This window comes from Antechinus flavipes, chromosome 1, assembly GCF_016432865.1.
Source record: "Antechinus flavipes isolate AdamAnt ecotype Samford, QLD, Australia chromosome 1, AdamAnt_v2, whole genome shotgun sequence".
Lineage (NCBI taxonomy): Eukaryota > Metazoa > Chordata > Mammalia > Dasyuromorphia > Dasyuridae > Antechinus > Antechinus flavipes.
The window spans coordinates 299,076,172-299,090,553 of NC_067398.1; the positions used below are offsets into that span (position 1 = coordinate 299,076,172).

Below are 14,382 nucleotides of genomic sequence, written 5' to 3' on the forward strand. Positions count from 1 at the left end.
GTTACGTCTAATAGGGATACATTTGAAGCATTTATTTTGATATAGGATAGGTGTGATTAAAATACTAGACATAGGGTTGACTTTGGTTCAAGACTTATGACCATGGTAAACCTCTTATTCGCACTGAATCTATTTCCTTATCTGAAATATGGTACTAATAATATTTGCAGAGTCCTTGTAACTGACGCATTTAGCAAAACCTCAGGTTCTATATAAATGATTTTTAATAATTGTAATGACCAGAATTATAAACAAAGCATATGAACTCATTCCAATTGAATGACACCAATAATTTGGTGCAGTTTAAGCATTTATTAAATGTCCTTTCTGTACAGAGAATGCTTAGACACCAGAGATTTAGATAAAATAGCAATTCTATAAAACAAGTAAAGTTTTGATCTAGTTACAAGACTAGAAATAAACAGGAGAGGTAATCCTTAGTTTATACCCTATCCCCACTTCTTATGTGAAACCACGTTTAGTTTCTTTGACAATTATAATAATCATAGCTAGCATTTACATAGCACTTTAGAAACTTATTTCACCCTCACAATAATTCTGGAGGTAGATGCTGGTTGGCAGTTATCCTATTTTATACTTGGGAAACTGACTTGTCCAAGGTCACATAGGAAATAAGAATCTGAGGCCACATTTGAATTACGAGATTTTCCTGACTTTACATCACTCTTTAATCCTCTAAAGCTCCCAAGGGAGATAAAGTAAACAGAAAATCATGTTTACCAGCTAAAATATCTTCCATATGAATGTCTTTGATGATGAATTCCTTATTTGTAAGAGAAATCAATGAAAAATATTGGAGAGCAAATTTCTTGCTGTAAAAGCAGAATTTAATAGATTACTACTTTCATTTTATAGATGCCAAATCTCAGACCATACAGTGAAATAAGAGGTGCTAGAACCTCTTTTTTAACTTATTGTCTGATTTTTTATTTATTAAGTACTTTCCCTTAAGTTTATCATCTTTGTTAGTCTCCTTTGATTTAAAATCCCTATCCTTAAAGTCATAGATAGTTCGACATTATCCCTAGAAGACATGGGTCTGCAAAAGTGTGCCATTTTCACACTTTTCTTTCTTGGATAAGTCCGTTGGATTCAAAGTAAGGAAATGGCTTCCAGGTAGGTTTCAATGGAGATGAAGCATGGTGATAGATGAGGGTTCATGTTTTAGCCTTCTAAGGGAGAAATACAGAAGAACCTTTATTTTGCCACAGTCAAAAACAAAATTTCCAAGTTATGTCAGTCACACTTCGGTATCTTATTTCCACAAAGGAAGGAGGGGAACAAAATTAACTTTGGATTATATTTTGCTGTGGCCAGGCAGTGGGCAATTTCCATGTCACATTTGCACATCATTTCTTGGCACGTGTTCAGATCGGCATCTGCAAGAGGCAGAGAGAATACAAATCATGGGATTAAATGTGCCAAATAAGTACACTGAGCAATATAGATAAGATACAAGTTAGAAGTATAGAACACTCAGGCTCTGAAAGTTTGACATTCCAACTATACTGCAGGATATCCACAATATTTCTTGGCATTGTTACAATATTATGTATTTCAAGTTTAAATCTCTTCCCTATTGGTCTCTGTTTTTACATGATTTGAAAATTATAGATTTTAAATTTAAAGTCAGAAATCCTGGGTTCAAATTCTGCCTTTAAATTACCTCGGTGATTCTTCACAACTCACTTAATCTAACTTTTCCTTAGCTGCAAAATAAGCTCATTAATCCTCCAGGATTCCATATAGACCGAAGCATCAAGTGTGCTTGAGATGGGGAAGTAGGATGCCCATGAAACAGAGACAAACTAAAATTCCAGGAATTTTGTCTAGAACTCAGGCCTAGATCTAAGTGAAACTGTAACTAAGGTTGAGATCACCAGATTACTTAGAAAAACCATCACCAAAATCTTTATATCCTATCTAGGTTTGTACAGGTTTCCTTAGCAACTTTTTCTTAGATTAGTAAGAAATCCAGTGACGGTAGAAAGAGTACTGGCTTTAGAATCAGATGCAGGTTCAATACCTGGTACAATCTATAATGCCAAGTCAGTCATGTAACCCATCTCTTCAGTTTCTTATCTGTGAAATGGGAGTGTTGAAATAGGCATTACAGTGCAGTGGAAAGAGCACTGAACTTGTTATATCTCTGTGACTGTGGATAAGGCAAATAAACACTCAGAACTAAAGGAGTTAGACTAAATGATGTCCCTTCCACCTCTTACTATGTTAAATTCTAATTGGGTAATTTAACAGGACCTCAAATACCACACACATAAATAGGGATCCAGACCTTTTCCTTCTATAAGCTTTCTCCTAGTCATCACCAGAAACTACAGAGTAAAAAGGAGAGTGAATCTCACTGTTCAGAACACAGAATAAAATGGTTTGGTGTTGGATGACTTTGAGTTATTGAAAAGGAACAAATTGTTCTTTTTCTTTTAGACTTCTGGAAATTCAGAAGATTTAGTTATTGGAATATTTATACATTCATGGATTCTTCAAATATGGTTGATATCGAGAAAAATCCAGTGGGTTTTCTGGCTTCTGCTATTTGAAAACTTTCAATCTGTTGTACTTTCTTGGGCTGACAGTATTTCAGAGAAGCCATTCTCAAACGTTGAGAAGGAAGTTCCTTAAGCAAATTTGCCTGCATAAACTTTTTTCCTTTCTTTTTTAAAAAGTGGCACTTATTTTTTCCCCATCAACAAAATTCTATTTTTTTCTCTCTATTGGAAAAAATAAAAAGCAAATGTTTTGTAACCAATGTACACAATGAAGCAAAAATTCCTGAATATGCCATGTTTTTGATAAGGTCAGAATTCTTCAGATAAGTGATAAGAGGATTTTATATGTTGAATCATAGTTGAATATCTAGGGAGAGAGATTCCATATATCCAGGTTACTTATGTATGGTGAATTAAAGTGAACAATCTGATCTTATTGTCGTCAAACCCTATTATCACATTGACTTACCCTGAGAAAAACTTTTAATCTCAGCTCTGAGAGACAGATAATTATAGTGGATTGAAATAAGACAGTATTTACTAAGATCTCTATTCTAAGATTCTGTGAGCTCCAAATATAACAAAAGCTCCAGGAAGCAAACCTCAGGTCTAAACCGAGATCTGATTTTGAAAACAAGAATAAATAGATCTGCCTCATTAGTTATGATCACTTACAGCCTGCTAGTTAGGACTTAATGCCTACTTCTGATTTTTGTTCTGCTCGAGTTTAACCTTTTTCAGACTCAGTTTAATCTGTTCTCCAGGGATGATGATTGAAAATTTCCTTCATAAAGTTGACTGCTTTTTTCTAGCAAAGTCTTATAATTAGAGTTATTTCCAAATGAAATGTCATATAAAGTAGTAGAGTCCCCATTACTAGCAAAGACTGCATTACATGACTTCCTGATTGGGATATTCTAAAGAGGATTTCTGCATTGGGGAAATGGTTTTCATGACCCTAGTTCGGGGTTCATGCTAAAAATCTTTTAATGATGCCTTAAACAGCAGGTAGTTGTAAGGAATATCATGAGTACTACATTAAGTTATCCTGAGAGTTTCATAATACAACAGAAAAACATATTACTGGGATGGATGACTTTCTAGATAACTTTTAATTCTAGCATACTTTTCTCTCAGTAAACCCAATTCTTGTTGCAAAATATATTGTATTTTTTCACCCTCTTGCCTACTTCTGACTCAATATATTATGTTCTAGGTGGTATCCAGCTTTTATTTTACTTGCTTACTGACAGCCACAATGTGAACTTTTCCATACATTTTGCTTTATAGGAAAGCAAAGGATCACATTTACTATATTGCAAACCTTAGTTATGGTTGGAGGAAAACAGGTAGCTAATGAGACAGATGTTCCTGTGGAACATATAAGTCATTTTGATGTTTTGCCAAATTTTGAGTTTAACTGTTTTCTAAGTCATATTACTGGGAGAACAAGACATCAAGCATGCAGAATTAGAGCACAGAGCAGGATAAAAGCCTTACCTCAGGCCCAATTCTGTGCAAGTTGTGGTCTAATTTTTCTAAAATAAAAAATATGTTGGCCGTGTTTCTTGCTGGAGCCAGATTCATAAGGACTAATAAAAATATGAGAGGAAAACCACCCCCAAAAGAAATCGCCAATAAGAAACTACAGCGCTAAGTAGTTTGCATACCACATTTTAAGTTATTGGAGGAGTTTGAGTAAATATTATCATAATCCAATTTTTTTTAATATTTATGCTCATCCCATAAATGGAAATTGGGCAAACATGTAATTAAAATAAGCAGAACACTATTTAGAGTATCTCCAAAAAAGGTGGTGTTTTTTGATAAACATACTAAAGGTATGTAAGCAAATATATTGGAAGCAATTTTCTTTCTGTTAAAATAATATTTAACATGCATTTGCAAGGTCAGGGAACATTTATTAAGCACATACTGTGTGCTAAGCAGGGTGTCTAGGTTGTACAATGGATAGAGCACCAGGTTTGGACCAGCTCAGATGTGGCCTCAGACACTTAGCTATTTGACCCTAGGCAATTCACCTCAGTTCCTCATTCTATAAGATGGGGACAAACTGGAGTCCAGTGGAGAAGATAATATGGATACAACTGTAGAAATGAGGCATGCGCAATAGAGATAATCACAGACAGAAGCCACCAAGATTAAGAAGGCTGGGGAAAGTATTTTAGGTGCCAAAGTTCCATTTCATTAAATACTCATGATGTAGAGGAAACTGCTAAATAGGAAACTATTACCTAGCAACTACATTATCCTTTGGTTTTCTGCCTGCCCCTAACCATATGACTTTAGCTGTAAAATGAGGGTGATAAGATTAGTTATTTTTTTATAGAACTAGAATTCTAGTACTAGTTCTACTGTCAAACAGTTTTATGACGAGAGATATGTCATGTATATGACATAAGGCTGTGATGTAAGGGGAGGGAGGACAGAGATATTCACAAACCTGAAAGTCTTCCTCTATTTTCTTCAATATTTAGAAAGCAATTGTTTCCCTCATATACTAGAGTTGCTTTCTAAGGTTTTTATACTTGTCCTTGCTCCATGACACCACCTAGTGGGAATGTGTAGTTTTGACCTGTATCTATTAGCCTAAGGAACTCTTTAGTGAGAAAATTCCCTATATCAATAAAAGTCAATACCTGCATTGCAATTTATAGCTTAAAATCATTAAAGGTTTTTATACTTGTCCTTGCTCCATGACACCACCTAGTGGGAATGTGTGGTTTTGACCTGTATCTATCAGCCTAAGGAACTCTTTGGTGAGAAAATTCCCTATATCAATAAAAGTCAATACCTGCATTGCAATTTATAGCTTAAAATCATTTCCTGGGACATTTAGTGTTTAATTCAAGAGTTAATTGTAGGCTAACCCAAATCAATCTCCACATTATTAATCCAAAGGGAAAGCAGAAGGAGGTAGGAGATCCTAAGGTAGAGCAACATTCCACTTGGAGTTCCCTTAGCCTGGCAGCTGAATTCTGACTGTGTTCTGTCTGTGAGGCAGAGTTGATTTGAAGTTTTGATTGTATGGGAACCCTCTCCACATTGAAAAACTAATTATAGCAAAACCAGCTGGGAAGTATGCCTGGATCACTGAAATAGTTCATCCACAGATGGAAGCAAAGCTATCTTCTCTAGCTTCCTTTGCTAATTTGACTACTATCAACTTCTCCCATTCCGAGTCTCTGGGTAGCAAGTAGTGTTAGAGATAGGATTTGAATCAGTCTTCCTGATTCCAAATCTAGCATCCTGTCCACTAGGCTATTTGGCCTTGATGGAATCTCCCAAAAGGTGGATTTAAATCTAAATGTTCCACACTTCAAGATCAACTGACATCTCTACTAGTTCTAACTTGCAATAATTCAATAACCAGTTAAGTATTTCACTTAAAAAAGAAAATTATATATCCCAGCTAACTCCTCCAAACAGAAAAACTACCAGACTTAATTTGAGATTTGCTGAAGGGCCAGACTCAGCCCAGTTTTTAGAGCACAGGAATCCCAGTAGACTCCACCAGTCCATTATCAGAAAAAAAGGACATGATTGCAAGGGGTGGGCTAGGAACAAGGAATCTCTCGACTTACTGCATTCCACCTTCTGGTTTGTGCATTTCCAATCATAACGTCCTGTTTTGGGGCCACAGCCAGCCTCCTCCACCTTGCTATAACAGCAGTCATGTTTATGGCAGCACCTGGAGATAACAATGTTACGGACATAGTTTACTTGAGAAATTATGTTACAGTTACTGAAGAGACAAATTTTAGCTACATGTGTAAAGAATAACAATAAAACAAACTAAGTGGTAGGAGAAGGCAAAATTAATGCAAGAAGAGTGAAGTTAGGATACCTGTCTTATTCCCCCCTCCATTCACCTGCTCTTCATGATGACCTCTGTGGCTAGCAAGGACATCACAAGTGCCTTAGTGGGTTCTACTCATGTTCTGTTTCTAACAAGGATACCAAGGAACATATTATAGTTGCAGGAAGTTGATATTTCCCCCTTCACATCTATTTCAATAATTAGGTATATCCCTCACATAGTTTTTCCTAGCAAGTCATTATGAACCCATCTAAATATTCTTTATCTTCCAAAGGCACCACTCTCATAACTAGACTTTTCTTGAAATTACTGACATTTTCAATTTCTCCCACTTTTGAGGATAATAAATTCCATTAGTTTTATTTCCTGCTTTTTACTATGTTATGGTTTAAGTATATTATCAATTCAACAAGAACTTATTGAGCACTTATTTACTCAGCACCCTAGCTCCACTAGGTACTATGGAGCATAGAAAATAAGTATATAGTATGATTTCTGCCCTCAGGGATTCATCTAGTATTTCTTAAATTCCTTCTCAGTACTTAACTTTGTGTTCCTAAAACTTTGCTAGGTATTCCAAGAGTCAAACACAGGACATTATCCTTGTCCAAAATTTATATCTACCTAGGGCAGTAAGATTAACACACAAGAAATAGCGATCATAGATTGTGGTATTACTTAAGTAATAAATGTAGGTTTCCTACTAAGGTCAACATTGGCAGGCCTAAGGAGTGAGCCTGATTAGAATTACACACAATAGATAAGAGTGCAAGAAAAGAGCCTGAGGCAGAGTTGAGCCGATGACAACTTATTAAAGGGTCCACAAGTCCTTTCTGATGAAGTGGACCTTAGATCTTCCTCATGATCTGAGATGCCCTCTTCTTCCAGGGCCTTATTTTTATGGGGCTCACTAGTACATTTGATAGATGAACAAATCTAAAGCAGCTATACAAAGTACCTTGTTTCATGAATCAAAAAGGATACATTCGCTAAAAATGTTATGTCAGGAGTATCTTGGGTTGGGCAAAGCATGGGGCATCTACACTGACTAGGTCACAAGATGGTCACCTCATTTTGGACAAGAAAGTGGTCCAGAGGTCCAAAAACAAGTTGGACTTTCCATATAACTAGTTCAACCTTCACTACATGGGACTTGCTTACCATTCCAAGGAAAATAAAGAAGGCTTATGCTTAAGTGGATTTATAATCTGCAGTTCACAGTTCTATAGAGTATAATATAGACTACCACTATGGAATCATAGCAAACTGATTGGAACTTCACCCAAGGTCAACATGGTAATGAATGACAAAGCACTAGAAACAATTTCTTCCTGGGCCACTTGATGACAAGAACCATGCTGGATGCTCTTCCTAAGACTGGCAGCTGTAACCTTAATGACTTTCACTGAAAGTCATTCCATTTTCTTAGGTTTTTCCTTTTCTATTAATAGAAGTCTAAGGGGCATTTGGATGGCACGGTATATGTACAAAGCACCAGCTCTGAAGGCAAGGCAAGAAGACTTGAATTTAAATCTGGCCTCAGACACTTAACACTTACTACAGTTCCTGGGCAAATCAATAACCCTAATTGCCTTGACAAAAAAAAAAAAGTCATCTAGTATAATAAATTGGGTTAGAAATCCTTAAGTTTTAGGTTCTATGTTGATCTGATGTTATGTGACCATGAAGTAGACTGCTTAACCTCTAAGTGCTTCTTCATGTAATCTCTAATACTTAATCAAAGGAATTAACAGATCCTCCCAGTATTTAGTTATTGAGATGTTGGCAACTGGCCAGTAAACAAATATTTTTAATTATATCAGTCCTCAAAGTGACCACTAAGCCCCTAAGTTTCCTATGAATGCTTGGGGGAAAACAAATGTGTGTAAACAGTAGCATGTGTGATATACCTGATTTGCCACTTAAGAAGAAACTAGCCTTCTCTAGGCTGAGGGATTTGCCAAGGATCTGAGACAGAATTTGAACTCTGGTTCAGCACTCATATCTATTTGTAATGGGCTGAGGCTCAAGTTGATGCACTGAGGTCCCAAGCACATGAGGCTAAATAGTAATTGGACCAAGCTTGGAGAAAGAATGGCCCCCGCCCACTCTTTGTGCAAGTCCTGATGTGTTGTATAGGAAATGATGATTTTGGTGGGTGGAGGCAGGGGAGTGGAAAAGGAAGGGGAGGAGAGACTGCTTGCTTTTGCCATTGCAACGACCTTTCAGCTCAGATCTCTCTCTCTGCTAAGCTGGCTTTCTGTCACAGCTGCCCATATTGCTATCGCAATCTTTTTTCACCTCTTCACTTCAATAAAGACTGAAGATTTTTCCCTTACCCTGAGTTCCTGACTCCGGCTGATTTTAAATACGCGGTCATTACAATTGGTGCCGGAGATGGCTCAGTGGGTAGAGCACCAGCCCTGAAGTCAGAAGGACCTGAGTTCAAATCCAGCCTCAGACACTTAACAATTCCTGGTTGTGTGATCATGGGCAAGTCAACTGCCTCAGCAAAAAAGCAAAAAGAATCGTCGCAATGGCAAAAGCAAGCAGTCTCTCCTGCCCTTCCCTTTCTACTCCCCTGCCCCCACCCACCAAAATCGTCATTTCCTATACAACACATCAGGACTTGCACAAAGAGTGGGGGGGGGGGGGGAGGGGGCATTCTTTCTCCAAGCTTATATATTAATAGAGTATGGTCCAATTACTATTTAGCCTCATGTGCTTGGGACCTCAGTGCATCAACTCAAGCCCATTACATCTATTAGCAACAGTTCTACAGGAAGTTTCCATCTTAAGATAGAGGATCCAACTTAATATATGTCACTCCAAAAATTAAAATTAAAAGTCTTACTGGGTTAGAGCATTCTAAAAATGCTATTCAAATTCTTGGCTGAATCTCTTCATTAATCTTCCTCTGTTCCATGGTAATAGAACATATGCCTAATCCTGTCACTTTACAAATGGACATCTTTGTGGAAACAGACATCCATATCCAGAGAGAACTATGGAGACTGAAAGTGGATCCTTTATATCTTCACCTTTTGAAAGGAAGGAGTTGTTTGCTTATTTTGTTGGGTTTTTTCTTTTGATCAGATTTTTCTTGTGCAGCATGAAGATGGAAATATATTTAGAAGAATCACATACAGTTAACCTATATTTGAGTGCTTGCTGTGTTGAAGGGGGAAGGGTAGAGAAGGAAGGAAGAATTGGAATAGAAGGTTTTGCAAAGGTGAATGTTGACAACTATCTTTGCATGTATTTGGACAAATAAAAAGCTATTAAAACAACAACAAATGGACCAATGAAGAAAAGTATAGTTGCTTCAAATCAACCCACTGCCATTTTAGGAGTCAGCATTCAATTGCCTGAATCAATTTTAAGTAAAAAGAACAGCACCAGTGTATCAAAAGTAACAGTGGAAATCTATTGAACTAAACCCTTTTAGAATTTATCTCTATGTAATTGGCTTTTCCAGCCAGAACCAAAATCAAAACCAGTCTTTACTGAATAAGGAAGGAAAGATGACAATTATTGGGGAGACAGGGCTGAGATGATGCCTACCAGTCAGTTTGGTCTCTTGGCCAACCAGTTCCTCCATGGCCACAGTAGCAGCCATAGCTCACATAAGCTAATGCTGAACGGCTTGTAGCACAATTGAGAGCTCCTGCTAGCTCCAAGAGTCCCCTCCGATGCACATGAGATTTCCCTAAAACTGAGAAGGGGGAAAATTAAGTTAGAACTGATCTGTCAGAACCTCAGGAAGGTTTGATTATCAGCTTCTCTACCACCATCTTCATTTCCCCACTGCAGTACATTTTTATTTAAAATCACATGAGGTAAAAATGAATATTAAGGATATTTTAGAAGGATAAGGAAAGCATAGAAAAACCACTTCTATGTCATGTAGAAGGAGCTGGTCAGGAAAACTCTTCATAAGTCTGAATCCTGCTTCAGGCACTTATTACCAGTGTGACTCTGAGCAAATCACTTAATTCTTATTAGCCTCAGTTTCCTTATCTATAAAAAGACTATAGGAAGGAAATGGCAAACAATTCCAGTATCTTCAGGAAGAAAACCCTAAATAAGAGTCATGAAGAATTAAACATGAGTGAAATGATTCAACAATAACAAAATCTTACGATTTAAGGTACATCAAAATGACCCATTTTTATCTTCCCCTGGAATCTCACTTCCCAGTAGTTGAAACAAGATTCACTCCTTAAGAAATAAAGAATTAAGAATTAAGAATTTTCATTTTCTAGAGTCATCTATTAAAATACAAATTTCCCTCAGGGTTGGTTATCAGTAATTAGCCTTCCAAGTTACTGAAAGGAGATACCATCTTTGCTGTTTAAGAAGGCAGCTAGCTCAGAGGGAATGAGGGATTAGACTAAATTGATAATGGGATTAGATAAAGAAGAAATATATCTTGAGATATTGCCCCAGAAAGGCAAATGCTTAGGGGCAGGTTCCCTGAATGGATGTCCCAAGAGGTGATAAGCAGGCACCAAAAACCAGCTTCAATTCATTTCACTTCTATTGAACCCTCCATTAAATGCAAAGCACTATTATTTTTCCTGCCCGGGAAGCAGAATCAAGCTGGTAGCACAAGGCCCATAGGAAGCAATTAATCACTAAATGCTTGTTTGAACCCTAGATCTAGGCAGGGTTAGAGGTAGTAAAGAGAATTTCAATACCAAGTGGGGGGAGAGGGGCAGTAGGAATAATAGAATTGGGGACTTAGTAGAACTGTTAGCAAGTGTATGGAAGTGGGATTAGAGAAGGAAGAGAACAAGCAAGCATTTATTAAGGGCCTACTATGTGTTAGCTAAATGCTTTCAAATATCTAAAATAATCCTCACAACAACCCTATGAGCTAAGTGCTATTATGATACCCATTTACAGTTGAAGAAACTATGGCAGACTGACGGTCCCAAAGCTACTAAGTATCTGAGGATAGATTTAAAAACCTTGGTCTTCCTGATTCTAGAACAGAGACTATCCACTGTCCCTCTTAGCTTCCTCTGTGAAGAAGGGAACACGGGACACTCCCTTCAGACTCCATTTTCTTTCCATCCTGATCACAAGAAGATCTCACTCCTCCTCCTACCTCCCACTCCATTCCACTTTCTAATGTTCAAGAGTTAACCCCTATTCTACTGATCCTTGCCCCATCTACAAGAGCCATTCAGTTTGAATTTCTGCCCTTCCCCCCTCCACCCATTCACCTCTCCATGTAGTTGATTCTGGCTGTATCCAAATACCTCCTAAGAACCAGGATGGCCTACATAGAGGGAGCAGTGTATGCTGACCAAAGAAAATACTCCAGCACGCCCTTCAAGGAAGCTAAGTCTCGGATATGTGTCTGATTCTCCTAACCAGTCACTGCTGGGTTCAAGTATATCCCAAGCAAGCTGAAGCGAAGCCTTTGCATTAGAAACAGCTGTCCCCATGTCCTTTTCTAGCTTTATCGCCATGAATCATCCTATCCTACTCTCTCGCAGCTCTGGCTAGCAATCTGAGGTGATTACACCCTGTAGTTTGGGAGCCTTCTTGTTAGGCACGATTCAAAGTAGTTGGTAGTAAGAGAGAAGCAGCAAAAGCTAAAAAAGATTCCGTGGTTCAAGTATATAAAGCAAGATGAATGAGGCGCTTCCTCCCTCCTCCCGACACCCACCCCAGGACTGCACTTCGACGCATCTTTTTCCCTTTAAAAGCCTGGAGGTTCGTTTTCACCCGACGCCGCTGGTATGAAAATAGACCAGGGGATAGTTGTGTAATGAGCTTGCCCCTACCCTTACTCCCTCCTATACTGAAGAACCCCTATTTACTTTCCGTTGTGGTTGAGGTTTAAAGATCCATTCCATTACCCGGCTGCGTGAAGATTTCAGGAATTTTTTGGTTTCCTGTGGCTTCGCTATTCTAGAGAACTAGGAAATCCCCCAAATTCCCCCTCCCATAAAACCCCATAGCCCTATCCAGGGCACAGAAACTTCTTTCCCCCTGTCCCACTATTCAGCTTAGACTTCCGTAGAGTCCGAGGAAGAGGGTGACTCCGCGAAGTGGGACCAAAGGGAGCCCGTGCGGACGGAGTCTGATGCCAGAGACTGGGAGGACTACTAGGTCTCCTGCAACCCATTTTCCTCTATCTCTCTTCTTTCCCTCCCTTCTCCCCTCCACTCCCTCCCAGCTCTTCCTCCTCCGCTCTCCGGCCGGTGAAACTGGTCTTCGGAATGGGAAAGAGAGCGCGCGCTCCGAGAGTTTTCACCAGACTCACCAGGTGTGAAGAGCAGCAGGAGCAGCAGGTACACAGACTCCATCTGCTCTGGGTTGCAGGTGTAAGAGCGGAGTCGCAAGGCTGACTCCTCTGCAAGTACCTAGCCGCTCTCTTACCGTCCCCACTTACCCCGCCCCGACCCCACCCCCCACCCAGCTGACCAGTGCTAAAGGTTCACATTTACTCAGGGGGCTGGATACCTGGGAAGCGTCACTGGGCTGGGGTAGTTACAGATTCCTATTTAAACTTTCCCTCCCTGGGTAGAGGGTTCGGTCCTTAATATCTTGCCCCACCTCCCACTCCCCCCATCAGTTGAACTCAAGGCTTTTGGTTGGGTGAGAAGGCAGCGCCTGGATCTGAGAAGCACCTCCTTTCAACTGTTCTCGCTTTTTCTTTTCTCCATCCTTTTCCTGGAGCCCATTGAGTCAATATTTATAAAGTACTTTATTTATTTTTTTTAAACAAGCAATTACCACTACAGCAGCAGTATCACTACTGGATCTGTATCCCAAGGAAATACACTAAATGGACGGAAGGATGGAAAAAGACCCAGATATGTAAAAATATCTGTGGCAGCCCTTGTTGTAATGTCAAAGAACCGGAAACTGAGTGGATGCCCATCAGTTGGAGAATGGCTGAATATGTTATGGTATATGAATGCTATGGAATATTATTGTTCTGTAAGAAATGCCCAGCAGGATGATTTCAGAGAGGCCTGGAGAGACTTACATGAACTGATGCTGTGAAGTGAGCAGGACCAGGAGATCATTATATACTTCAACAACAATCATTATATACTTCAACAACAATACTATAGGAGGATCAATTTTGATGATCAATTCTAACAATGAGATAATTGATGCCAGTTCCAATGATCTTATGATAAAGAGAGCCATCTACACCCAGAGAGAGGACTATAGGAACTCAGTGTGGATCACAACATAACATTCTCATCTTTTTTGATGTTGTTTGTTGCATTTTGTTTTCTTCCTTATTTTCTTTCCTTTTTGATCTGATTTTTCTTGTGCAACAAGAGAATTGTATAAATATGTTTAACATATTTATATTGGATTTAACATATATCTTAACATGTATAACATATTATGGATTGCTTGCCATGTAGGGGAGAGGGTGAGGGGAAGGAGGGAAAAATCTGAAACACAAGGCTATGCAAGGATCAATGTTGAAAAATTATCTGTGTATATGTTTTGAAAATAAAAACTTTTTTTTTTTAAAGAGAATTCTGCACATGTATTGGAGACTCTGAAGATGGATTCTGTGATTATAAAAAGTTTAAGAGACTTAATTTCTGGGTAATTAATCATTTTCATCCATCATGGCTAATTAATAATTAGTGAAGGGGATCATGATTACCTATGTGATCTTGGAGGAGTGGGTGTTCCCAATAGAGGGCAATCAACTTTGGTTAATGATTAATGAGATAAGGAATATTATAATGAAAGGGAATCAATTTTTTTCCCTTGAGGCAATTGGGGTTAAGTGACTTACCCAGGATCACACAGCTAGAGAGTGTTAAGTGTCTGAAGTCATATTTGAACTGAAGTCTTCCTGACTTCAGGGTTGGTACAGGGGAACTTATTTTAAGGAAGGGTTGGAGGACATAAATGATTATGTCACTTTTACTCCCAGACCTTTCTCAAACTTGGGCAATCTAGACCAAGCTTTCTTAAACTTTTCCCACTTGTGACTACTTTTTGCCTGAGAAATTTTTT

At 38.5% G+C, this 14,382-nt stretch overlaps 1 protein-coding gene across 1 annotated transcript; it reads right to left on the reverse strand.

Moving 5' to 3' along the window:
- Positions 1-275: 275 nt before the first annotated feature.
- Positions 276-13,558, reverse strand: PLA2G10 (phospholipase A2 group X). Its single transcript, XM_051963289.1, has 4 exons — positions 12,650-13,558; positions 9,934-10,084; positions 6,134-6,240; positions 276-1,400 (listed from the first exon to the last, which is right to left on the reverse strand). The coding sequence occupies exons 1-4, from the start codon at positions 12,690-12,692 to the stop codon at positions 1,258-1,260; spliced, it is 444 nt and encodes a 147-aa protein (XP_051819249.1). The 5' UTR covers positions 12,693-13,558; the 3' UTR covers positions 276-1,257.
- Between the last annotated feature and the right edge of the window lie 824 nt (positions 13,559-14,382).